Source organism: Schistocerca gregaria, chromosome 3 (assembly GCF_023897955.1).
Source record: "Schistocerca gregaria isolate iqSchGreg1 chromosome 3, iqSchGreg1.2, whole genome shotgun sequence".
NCBI lineage: Eukaryota > Metazoa > Arthropoda > Insecta > Orthoptera > Acrididae > Schistocerca > Schistocerca gregaria.
This window is the reverse complement of record NC_064922.1, coordinates 507,405,370-507,417,839: the sequence shown is the minus strand read 5'-3', so window position 1 is coordinate 507,417,839 and position 12,470 is coordinate 507,405,370. Positions and strand designations below refer to the sequence as shown.

Sequence of the window (12,470 nt, the reverse complement as noted above, 5' to 3'; positions counted from 1 at the left end):
ACTGCGGTGATTGTTCACACCTCCTGAACGCCTGACAGAGGGACCAATCGGCAATTTGGGAAGGTTGCAGCTCAGGCAATCACCCCTCCCTGGGGCTGGCCTGTACCATGGGGTATGTGCGAACCCTACCTGTCGACCTGGGGCTGGGAATTACTCATTACCCAGTCACCTGTTACGTGTAAGATGCATGTGCCAGCCTTCAGGAGTGCAAAGGGAGGAAGAAGAAAAAGAGGAAACTCAAACAATGAAGCAGAGGAATGAGAGGAGAAGGGAAACAAAGAAAGGAAAATGGAGCAAAAAACAAAGGTGAGACTATAACATCCCAGACATGTTTCCCAAGTGAAGGGAAAAAGAATAGCAAGGGGACAGACATGCAGCATGGAAGGGGAAAAAATGCTGCAAAGGTTGGGGCCCATGGTAGCCAAGCATGAACCCGCCAAAGAGTAGGGAGCCCCCCGAAGAGCAGCGAGCCCACTGGAGGGTGGGGAAGGGGGTGATGGGGAGGGAGAATGGGCCAATGATGAACGTAGCCATGAAGCCACACCATATGGTGACACATTCGCCATACGTAGGAACTTCATACACAGTGACTGGAGATGGAGATCCCCACACTCGGCAATTGTGTGTGTCCACTTCACCTGTCAGAGAAAAATGAGTTTTGTCTGTCCATAGGGGGGTCCAGGGCCAGCCCCCATCAACTTCAATTCTTGCGAGACAGTGGAGAGTGAAGTGTGCGTCCTGTGGTTCAAGCTGTTGTACGATACGGATCTCGTACGGATACCATTTTTGAATGGTTCAAAGCACCTGCCATACAGTGGACCACAGGATGTTCAACTGTCATGATACAGCATGTGCACTGCCTGATGACTGGGAATTGCATGCAGCACAGTCTGCCACAGCAACAGTGAGTTCATCACCCTCCTGTTGGGCAAGTGGTCATTGCCTCTTTCCGGATTATGATGGTATTCTTGACCGAAGCACTATTATTCAATCAAGTAGCTCCTTAATTGGCATCATGAGGCTGAGTGCACCCCGAAAAATGGAAACAGCGCATGGTCACCCATCCAAGTGCCGGCCATGCCCGACAGCGCTTAACTTCGGTGATCTCATGGGAACCGGTGTATCCACTGCAGCAAGGCCGTTGCCAGCTTGTTAAATAGAGAAAATTTAATTATAACCACACGGTATATTACGAAATACACTGACAGTGCAATACATGTTATGCACAAAATGTGGTACCATGTATTCTCATTCGAACATATTATGCTGATACAGTTGTTGTGTCAGTGATGTAACCTCACATAAAAATGAATCAAAGATATCTCACCAGGTAATACACAAACAGCTCCTGTGCTAACTCAAGTAAAAACCAAGATATGTATACGATGGACGACACATCCTGTCAGGGTTGCGAGTAGTGGATAGTGAAGCAGGACAAGTATGAGGTTGAGTCAAATGAAAACCTTAAATTTGCAATAACAAATCGAAATTTCGCGCCACTTTCCTGTAAGTTGGTAAGCGTGCTACCAACAACGTCCAAAATGGCCTGTCGGTGGTAGCATATGCAAATGCACACATACCGTCGCAGTATCAATATAAAGATGGCCGCCCCACTTGCGACTTGCATCAGGGAAGAACAGTGTTCTGTTATTTGGTTTTTGTGTAGTGAAGGTGTGAAACCTATTGAAATTCATCGACAAATGAAGGTTCAGTATGGTGATGCATGTTTGTCACAGCAGCAAGTCTACAAACAGAGTATGAAGTTTGCAAATGGTGTGACTTCAATGGAAGATGCTCCTTCTCCAGGTCAGGCACAAAGAATTGTGACCCCACAGAACATTGCAGCAGTTGAAGCTATAGTGACGGAAAACTGCCAAGTGAAACTGAATGACATTGCAGCATGTTTACAGATTAGTCATGGGTCAGCAACTACATTGTGCATGATGAGCTCCAGTTTTACGAAGTGTCTGCGAGATGGGTGCCACGGCAGCTGACTCCTGAAAAAAAGAAAATGACGTATTGATGCTTGTGAAGAACTTCTTCGGCACTTTCAACGAGAAAGTGATGGCTTCCTTGTAAGAATCGTTACTGGGGAGGAAACCTTGGTTCACTTCCACCAACCGGAAATGAAGAGAGCGAGCAAGGAATGGCGCCATTCCTCATCACCAAAACCAAAGAAGTTTCGAACAGAACCATCAGCAGGGAAGGTTATGCTGACTCTCTTTTGGGACAAAAAAGGCTTCATTTTGGAGCATTACATGCCTAGAGGGACCACTGTCATCAGTGCATCATACACAGATCTCCTAAAAAATTATCGGGGGCCTGCAATCAAATCAAAGCGACTTGGATTGCTGTCAGCAGGTGTCCCTTTGCAACATGGCAATGCAAGGCCCCACACTGCCTGTATAACAATTGCAACAATCACAGACCTGCATTTTGAGTGTCTTCCTCATCCACCATCCCAAGTGATTCCCATATGGTTGGACCACTCAAAGATGCAATGGGAGGAAAGAAGTTCCAATCTCAGTGCATGAGTGGTTGCGCAGACTACCAAAAGAATTTTTTCTAAAGGAATTTATGCACTTTGTAAGTGCTGGAGGACTAGCATTGAGCGTGGGGGAGATTATGTTGATAAGTGATACTGCTTTGTACCACTTCTACATAATAAATAATATTAAAAAAAAAAAAAAAGGTTTTCATTTGACTCACCCTCGTAGCTGGCTGTACTTGCCACATCATGCATTATTTCAACAAAGAACGCAGTTTCATGCAAACGGCAATGGGCTTCAATAAGCACACTTATGTTTCACAAACAGTAAGTATCTGTGATGACTCAGACCCTTGTCTCCTAATTATAAATGAGTAGTCTGACTGTTGAATAAGTGGAGGAATAATACCATGTTGTACAGGGTGTCAGCCAGTCAGGAATATTTTTGAGGTATTGATTAAAAAATTTATTTCAAAGGCCCATTGAAACCTTTACAAGTTTTCTCCCAGAGCAACTTATGTTGTGCCTAAGCGACAAGTTACCTGTCTTTCAAAACAGAGGCAGGTCTGTCCAGTTAAAGCTGTTGACAAGAGATGGCCTGAGACCTCTGCTGAAACTGCAAGCGAATTCACGCCAATGGTTTTATCCACATCGTGCGTGGAATACAGGCCATGTGTGAGGACGCTGTAGTGTTCTGCAGTGCTGAACACAGTTGCCTCTCCCTCTCTCTTGTAATCCAGACCTTGACCAGAACAGACGTCTTTTCGGGAGGCAGAGCCTCTGCCTCTGCTTTTCACAACCGGCTACCAACATAAGTTAACATGAACCGCTTCCCCTTGTGTTGCCCATTTCAATTAATTGTTCGACCTCCTAGACTTGCCCAAATTTGGTAACTTCTGACCCTAGGCATGCCCCTTGTACACTGTACATTGAAATATATCCTCTTTATTGTACCTAATTTCCTGTTTTGTCATTTAACGGCAGCCCTGGATGCCCATTCTCAAGTCCTGACCGCTTGACCTCCTCACACTGCCATCACGAGGCATATGTAACAACCGCCTCCCCCCTTCCCTGACATATACAGCACAATGTGTTTGGAATGTGTTTTTAATTGTATGTTGCTGCTGGCGGATTTCACCATCAGTCTAACATGCAATCTGCAATAACAGTGCAGCAATGGTGAATCATTATGCACACAGAGTATATTTAAAATTTCACCTAGTCATTGTCACCAGCTCAGAAATGGTTGCAGAGAATACAATCACAAATAATGTATCAGTAAGCTGGTGATAACCACTATTGTAGAGCAGCTGTTAAGTCAGTAACATTACTCTGGAGTGAATTTGTGATTTATCCACAATCTTTTGACGCCCTACGTATATTACTTCAACAGCTGAATGTATCGGCCCATTTTAGTTTCTTGAGAGATATGCTGCCTGTACTGCATCAAAAAGTGTCCCTAGCAGTTCACCAATTGTGTCGTTCATGTATGCTTGTAGTCCAGTGCACAGAAGTTTGAATATACACTGGTTTCTGGTCAACAGCTTCCCAAAATGGTGAATTTGGTGTCAATGTTCAAAGCATTAGATTGCATACATAAATTCACTGGTCCTTTGATCACCAGAACACGTGAAAAATTTTATGCATATTACTCTGTGTAAAACATAAATGATCCTTATGTCAAACCAGCTATTCGGCAGGATCCACATATTATTGGATAACTTTACATGTAAACACACCAAGATGTTACTAAGCATGCACTGCTGCTCCTCTCTTACCCCTATGAGCAATAATATTTTAAAGAAGTTCTGTAATGCCAAACACAAGGGTTATTCAGAAAATAGGGAATGTTTTGGCATTAAAAAAAAGGGGGGGGGGACTAAGTTCAAGAAATATATTTTATAATATACATCTGAAAGAGCGACTGATACACTACTTTTCAATATAGTCACCAAACACATTGAGGCACTTATCATAGCGGTGGACAAGCTTTGAAAGACCGCTGTAAAATTCTGCCGCCTGAGACTTCAGACAGCGAGTCATGCCCACCTGGAGTTCTGCGTCATCATCAAAGCACTGTCTTGCAAGCCAGTTCTTCATCTTGGGAAACAAGTGGAAGTCACTTGGTGCAAGATTGGGGCTGTAGGGTGGATGAGGGAAACTTCTAAGGCTGTGCAAAGTTTGACAGTAACGGGCAGAATTTATGGTTGCTTCACGTTCGAGAGAATCAATAAGCAGCACATCTTGCCTATTCCAAAACACTGTCACCCTCAACTTCCTTGCTGACAAGGTTTGCAAACATTTTTTTTTTTTTTTGGGGGGGTGGGGCTGGGGGGGGGGGTGAGGGTGGGAGCGGGTCGGAGACGGACCTTGTGTGCCCCAGTCCATGGACTGTAATTTTGTCAATTGACATGTTTCACCCAAGTCTTGTCACTGGTTACGATTCGATCCAGTAATGAATCACCACGTTTGTGGTAGGCCTCCAGAAATGTCAACGCTGCCCCCATTTGCTGTTCTTTATGGTGCTCTGTAAGCATTTTGGGCACCTATTGTGCACAAAATTTGTGGTAGCCTAGCTTTTGAGTGACAATTTCAAAAAACAAAGTCCATGAAACTTTTAGAAAAGAAAGTGAAAGCTCCATTATTGTGAAGCGACAGTTTTCATGAATTGTTTCATCAACTTTAGCAACAAGATTGGCAGCCACAATGCTCGGGTGTCCACTCTTGTCTTTATCATGAACATTGGTTCGGCCATTTTTAAACCGAATGCACCATTTCTAGACGGAAAATTCACTCATTACATTGTTTCCGTACACTTTGCACAGTTCACGATTAATTTATATAGTTTTTAGGTTTTTTGCCAACAAAAACCATATCACAGATGGCAACTCGCAACTGGCAGGATTTTCGATTGCAGCACACATTTCAAATTCGAACACGCACATACCAAAATACATGCGATTGGTGCACGCCTAGTGGTGTCAGATGGAAATGTTCCCTACTTTCTGAATAGCCCCCGTACAAAACTCAACTTCTAAGTCTGTTATTCATTTGGCAGTCTGAACAAAACATATTACCTCACACTGCGCACAGTTCTTTTACTGATAAAAAGTTTACATTTCAAAACAACACACTGAAATGATTTGTGTGTGCAAACTGAAGTGACACATGAAAATTTGTACCAAGGCTGAGATTCCAACCCTGGCCTTCTGCCCACTAGGTCGATGTGCTGATCACTATGTCATCCTGGCACAGTGGCTTTGTAAAACTGCATGGAATACCCTAGCAGGCCTCCCTCCTCAATGAAAATTCCTAGGAAGGCGCAGCTCACTTGGTATGCCTGGATTTCAGACAGGATCTTCCGTTTCGTTTGATGCTGAGGTGCTATTGTAACACATTTGGAAAGCCTCTGCAATGCTTTTCGAGTTTGAGGACATACCTAGTGAGCTGAGGCACGGGTAGGACTTTGGAGTGAGGAGGGTAGTCTGTGCAGTTGTGCAAAGCCACTGTGCCAGTGTGGTGTAGGGGTTAGCAGATCTGCCCAGTGAGCAGGAGATCTGAATTTGAACCCCACCCTTGGAACAAATTTTCATTTGTCACTTCTGGCTGCATCAAAGATGTTTGAGATGTGATTTCAAAAGGTCTCTGGAGCCATATAGTTCCATTTGGTTAGTAAACAGAAGGTCTCAAAATCCTTCAGTTGCTGACGAGATTTTGTCCCATTAGCTGCTTCAGACGATACATGCCAGGATAACTACAAAGTAATCAACTTACAGCTGGAAACTGCTTGTGAAGAGGTAGCCAACAAGAGAGAGCTATAACTCCTGCCAGTGGTTTTGGAAACTTGAGAGCTGAATATAGTGCCAAGGCACCTCCTTGTGAGAAGCCTCCCAGGACAATGCGATTTGAAGGTATACCAGCTTTTACTTCCTGTTCAATCATACCGTGCACTAATTCTGTTGCACGTTTTATACCTTCTTCATCCTCAGGCCCATTAGCATCCAAAGTTCGTAGATCAAACCTGTGGAATGAACTAATTAGTTTTTATGCAAAACAGATTGAAGAATATTTGTAGCAAAAAATATATTTTCCAAATTTGAAGTTAAGTAGGTAAAAGTTTCAAATTTTTGAATGTGATTGCTGCAGAATTGAGAAATCACCTAAGCAGCAAGGTATGAAAGGGAGGTGTGTAGCGCCACAGAGTGGAATTTTGGGAAAGGGCAGTAAGGAATTAATGACGGTGACAGTGGACTGCTAGGGAGTGGAGCATAGGACACACAGTGCGAACTTTGATTTATGCTGGAACTCCCTCACTGAGCTACATAATCACCTTTGCAAGTTGACTTCCATAATACATATCTTTTCTTTATACATCTCGAACATTTAGCAATAACAAACAAATAATACTAGACAACACCCTTTCTTTTTGTTTTCAATATATAGCTATTCTTATAACAGTGGCATTTTGCTCTCTCATAGATACAGTGTATCCTCTGTGGAACAATGTGGTCTTCACAGACTAAGTCCAAGGAAAATTGTCCTTGCACGCCATTAAAATTGTAAACTTAAGATGCAATGGTTACTGATGTGACAAGTAAACATTCCTATACTTGTAGTTCAGTTAATCATTTATTTTATGCCACAAATTTGAAACTTACCATGACGGCATTCTAAATCCACCATTTAGTGTAACTGGCATTGTGGGGCTGCAAAAACAAAAACAAAAAAGTGTCTAAATTATATTAACTCAAAAAATGTTCAAATGTGTTTGAAATCTTATGGGACTTAACTGCTAATGTCATCACTCCCTAAGCTTACACACTACTTAATCTAAATTATCCTAAGGACAAACACACACACCCATGTCCGAGGGAGGACTCTAACCTCCGCCAGGACCAGCCGCACAGTCCATGACTGTAGCGCATTGGACCACTTGGCTAATCCCGCATTGCTATATTAACTGCAGTAGCTTCTTTAGTGAAGACAATATCACTAGCATTGATGTATCAAGTGTGCATTATTTTCTAGTGCACATGTATGGAATGAAGATTAATGTATTACACTCATAATAATGATATGCATGCTAAGATCTCTTACCATAATTCATGACTCATCTTAACATTATTGTACTCAACATAACAATACATAACAATAAATGTCTAACATTTTTTCTTGTTACAAGAAAGAACCTCCACTATCAGGAAATCTCTCTCTCTCTCACTCATTTGAAATCTCTTAATCTTTATATACATTAACAAATATCAAAATCTTTCAAACATACAGATATACAACTTACAGCTGGTTCCCTACTATATCCCCCTTTTCATCATATACCTCTGCTAAAGTGCATGGGATAATGTTGAAAGTAGCTACGAAAGTGATTATTTAATAACATGCCAGAAAATAAATGAATAAAGCAATGAGACAACCAATTTTGAACAAATTGACTTTTTCTCCCTCTCTCTCACATTCACAATGTGATATGTTACAGTTCTGGTTTAATTTCCTTACTTTTTTGTATGGCTGGAAGGGAAGAAAAAGCTTGGGGAAATATATCAGCCACATAATTTTCAAAGGAATCATACTGGAATCCACTACAATCAAATTAATGGAAATGTCAGAAACATAAATCAGAATTCTTGAGCAGGGATTTGAGACTTGTTCCTTCCAAATGTGAGTCCAGTGTCTGACTACTGGGCTGCTACACTCTGCTTAATACTGAAAATGCATATTTCCACTCACAATGGAAAATTCAGGATGGAATGTAACAATATTATGAAAAAGAAAGTTGCTACTCACCATATAGCGGAGATACTGAGGGCGGTCGGGAGGCGGGGTGGGGGGTGGGGGAAGTAGTGGAAAAGGAGAGAAGTAGAAAGACTGAATGTATGGTGGGATGATGACTGTGTAGTGCTGGAATGGGAACAGGGAAGAGGCTGGATGGGTGAGGAGAGTGACTAACGAAGATTGAGGCCAGGACGGTTATGGGAACATAGAATGTATTGCAGAGAAAGTTCCCATCTGCGCAATTCAGAAAAGCTGGTGTTGTTAAGAGGATCCATATGGCCCAGGCTGTGAAGCAGTCACGGAAATGAAAGATCTATTTTTTGTTAGTGTGTTCAGCAACAGGGTAGTCCACTTGTTTCTTGGCCACAGTGTCCACCTGCTTAGCCAAGTGGTAATGTGCTTGCCTCCCATGAAGTGGGACAAACGTTCGATTCCTGGCCGGGTTGCAGATTTTCTTCGCTCGTGGATTGGGTGTTTTGTTGTCATCGTCTTTTCATCCTCACCATTGGCACACAAGTCACCCAATGTGGTGTCAACTGAAATAAGACTTGCACTTTGCAGCCTAACTTCCCCAGATGGGGCCTCCTGGCCAATAATACCACACAATCATTTTTTTTTGTTACAGATTGTTGGTGGCTATTCATGCGGACAGACAGCTTGTTTATTGTCATGCTCACATAAAATTCAGCACAGTGGTTGCAGCTTAGCTTGTAAATCACATGACTGGTTTCACTTCACAGGTAGCCCTGCCTTTCATGGGGTAGGTGATGTTTGTGACCAGACTGAAGTAGGTGGTGGTGGTGGTGGTGGTGGTGGTGGTGGTGGTGGTGGGAGGATGTGGGGGACAGGTCTTGCATGTAGGTCTCTTACAGGGATATGAGCCATGAGGTAAGGGTTTGGAAACAGGGCTTCAATGTATGGCGGAATACCATTATGGGAGGGGTGGGAAGGATAGTGGGCAGGACATTTCTCATTTCAGGGTATGGTAAGAGGTAGTCGAACACCTGGCGGAGAATGTAGTTCTGTCACTTCAGGCTTCGGAGGTACTGAGTTACGGGGGGAATGCTCCTCTGTAGCCCGATGGTGGGACTTTGGGAGGTAGTGGGAGACTGGAAAGATATGGCACAGGAATTTGCTTTTATACGAGGTTGGGACGATAACAGTCTGTGGAGGCTTCAGTGAGACCATCAGTATATTTCGGGAGGGACCGCTCATCACTGCAGATGCAAGGTGGCTTCTTGATGGGGGAGAAGTTGTTGAGGTTCCGGAGGAATGCGGATAGGGTGTTGTCAACCTTGATCCAGATCACAAAGATGTCAGCAATGAATCTGATCCAGATGAGGGGTTTCGGATTCTGGGTTTTTAGGAAGGATTCCTCTAGACCGCCTATGATTTGGTTGCCATAGGATGGTGCCACACAGGTGCCCATAGCCGTAACCTGGATTTTTATGTAGGTAATGTCTTCTAAGGAGAAGTAATTCTGGGTGAGGATATAGTTGGTCATGGTGACTAGGAAGGAAGTTTTGATTTGGAAACTTTCGCGCAATGGGACTAGCTGTAAGGTCATGGGCTTCAGGATTATTTGTGTAAAGGGGGGGGGGGGGGGGCGGCATCAATAGTGACGAGCAGGACACCATGTGGTAAGGGGACAGGAACTGTGGACTGTGGAGAGTCGGTGGAGGAAATTGTTGGTATCTTTTAAATAGAAGGCTAGGTTCCGGTTAATGAGTTGAAGGTGTTGGTCTGTGAGAAGAGATTCTCTCAGTGGGGGCACAGTAACCAGCCACAATGGGGTGTCCTGAGTGGTGAGGTTTATGGACTTAGAAAGCATGTAGAAGGTGGAAGTGGAGGGAGTGGTAGGGGTGAGTAGAGATATGGGCTCTGGCAATAGGTTCTGGGATGGGCCCATGGATTTGAGTAGTGACTGGAGATGCTGCTCGATTTCTGGAATGGGGTCAATGTGGCATGGTTTGTAGGTGGAAGTATCTGACAGCTGACGGGAGTCCTTCTGCCACGTAATCCTTTCGGTTCAAAACAACAATGGTGGTGCCTTTGTCTGCAGGTAGGATTATACAATCAGGATCTGTTTTTAGATGGTGGACTGCGGTTCTTTCTGTGAATGTTAGGTTAGTTTGCATGTTGAGGGATTTGGGGAATGACAGTGAGGCAAGGTTCAAGGTTAAGAAATTCTGGAAAGTAACGGGGGGGCAATTTGGGAGCAGTGGAAGTGGATTTCGCTTGGATGGAAGAGTGAACTGAATTAGGTAGGGTTCAGTATTGGTCTTTGGTTTAGTGTGGTAGGATCGGTGGTGAAAGTGTTTCCACTGTAGCAATGGGCAGTAGGGCAGAAGGTCTTTAACAAGTCCTGCATGACTGAATTTGGGAGTGGGACAACAGGTGAGGCCTTTGGAAAGGACTGATATTTCTGTGGGCCTAAGACTTCTGGATGAAAGGTTGATGGCTGTGTTATGGGTATGTTTAGATTCTGGATTCTGTGTGGTGGTGGGAGTGAGATTTGGAGGATGGTGTAAGTGTAGGAGGACTGCGAGACACTGTTTGTCAGGTATGAGGGGATGCAGGGGAGGTTTATAGATTGGTGTACCGGTGGTGGACTGTAGTACTCCAAGGTGGGAGTAGGGTGTGAGCAGGATGGAGATCCTTTTGAGGTGGCATTGTGCATGTTGCTGAAGTTCCTGCAGGGCAAGAGTTTCAGTGTGTGTTATTGGTTCCAGGAATTTGAGACTGCACAGCAATTTTGCGGATGGAGAGAAGGTACGGCAAGGAGGTTTGGGCTTGGTTGGTATGGTTTTTGCAGGACTATGTTGGTGAGGGGCCAAGGTCTGACAGAATATGAATAGGTGGAGGTCATTGTGGAAGAAGGGGTCACAGCTAGAGATGGGTAATTTGATGGTAAGGCCATTTGGGGGGATTCCACGAGCGAAGCAACAACACAGGAACAGTATGTAGGACACCCTACATTCTCGTAACCCTCCTGGCCTCAATGTTCGTTAGTCACTGTCTTCAACCATCCGGCCCCTTCCTTGTTCCCATTCCTGCACTACACAGCTGTCATTCCACAATAACATGTGGTCTTTTTACTTCTCTCCTTTTCTGCTACTTCCCCCCCCCCCCCCCTCTGCCCTCCATCTAACCTGCAGCACACTCCATTGTCCGCCACCCCCACCATACTATTCCTGGCCCTTCCTGCCCCAGCCTCCTCCCTACCCCTACCCAGTCACCACTCCCTCCATGCAGTGATGCTGCTGCCTGCAGTGTGGTTTCAGTTGCCTGACACTGCAGTTGTGTGTGTGTGTGTGTGTGTGTGAGCGCATGCGCGCGCACGTACATCTATTGTTGATGAAGACCTTAATGGCCGAAAGCTATATTTGTAACAGTCTTTTTGTTGTACCTATCTGTGACTCAGCAAATCCGTTATATCGTGGGTAGCAACTTTCGTTTTCATAATAATGTTACATTCCATCCTGGATTCTTCATTCTTTGATGGTAATTTTATATTTGCTATTGTACTAATATAGGTATTATATTTAGACTATTAAAATAAATGTTTTTGGCTGTAACATAAGGGAAAAAATATTTCTTAATTCTTGCCAATGTGTTACTGAACAATGATATAAGTGTACCAGCTAGTTGGCCCATGATATAACGCAACATGTTTGCAGTTTTCAGATTACTTACTTTACATATTTTTTTAGTAAGCTGTTTATGTGGGAATTCCACAGTAAAATGTGTTTCTTCTAATTTAATTTGTATTTTAATCACTGAAAATTAATGATTTCTGATTCATCATTAGTTAAAAGAATGCTGATATACTCTTATTCAAGAAGGAAATGTTAGGAAAAATACAAAATAAAATTATACACTGCTGAACCAGAACATTATGACTACTGTCCTACTATCAATATAAACCTGTCCAGGTGCTAGTGTTACCTGGCGAAGAATGACTGTTAGACGCAAGCAAAGTGCATGTTTTATCAGTTCAGTGTGCTATCCGTGTGTAGAAAGGGGAAGGCGTGCAATCTAAGTACGGCTGAAGGCAAACTGTAATGGCCTGGAGGCTCTGAATAAGCGTTTCAGAAACTGCACAACTTGTCAGGTGTTTGAGGAGTGCTACAGTGAGAGTTTTCAATATGTGGCGAAGCCAAGGAGAAACAACATCCCTATGTCGCGGAGTTGG

General features: G+C 43.6%; 1 protein-coding gene across 2 annotated transcripts in view; it reads right to left on the bottom strand.

Annotated features, from left to right (window-relative positions):
• The window catches only part of LOC126354220 (acyl-protein thioesterase 1), a 117,217-nt gene that overhangs the window by 44,931 nt on the left and 59,816 nt on the right, over positions 1 to 12,470 (bottom strand). For both annotated transcript variants that reach the window (XM_050003701.1, XM_050003702.1), the window contains exons 4-5: positions 7,147 to 7,194; positions 6,263 to 6,509 (exon numbers count right to left, since the gene is read on the bottom strand). In XM_050003701.1, the coding sequence (XP_049859658.1) occupies positions 6,263 to 6,509; positions 7,147 to 7,194 (295 nt within the window). The remainder of the gene's footprint in view (positions 1 to 6,262; positions 6,510 to 7,146; positions 7,195 to 12,470) is intronic.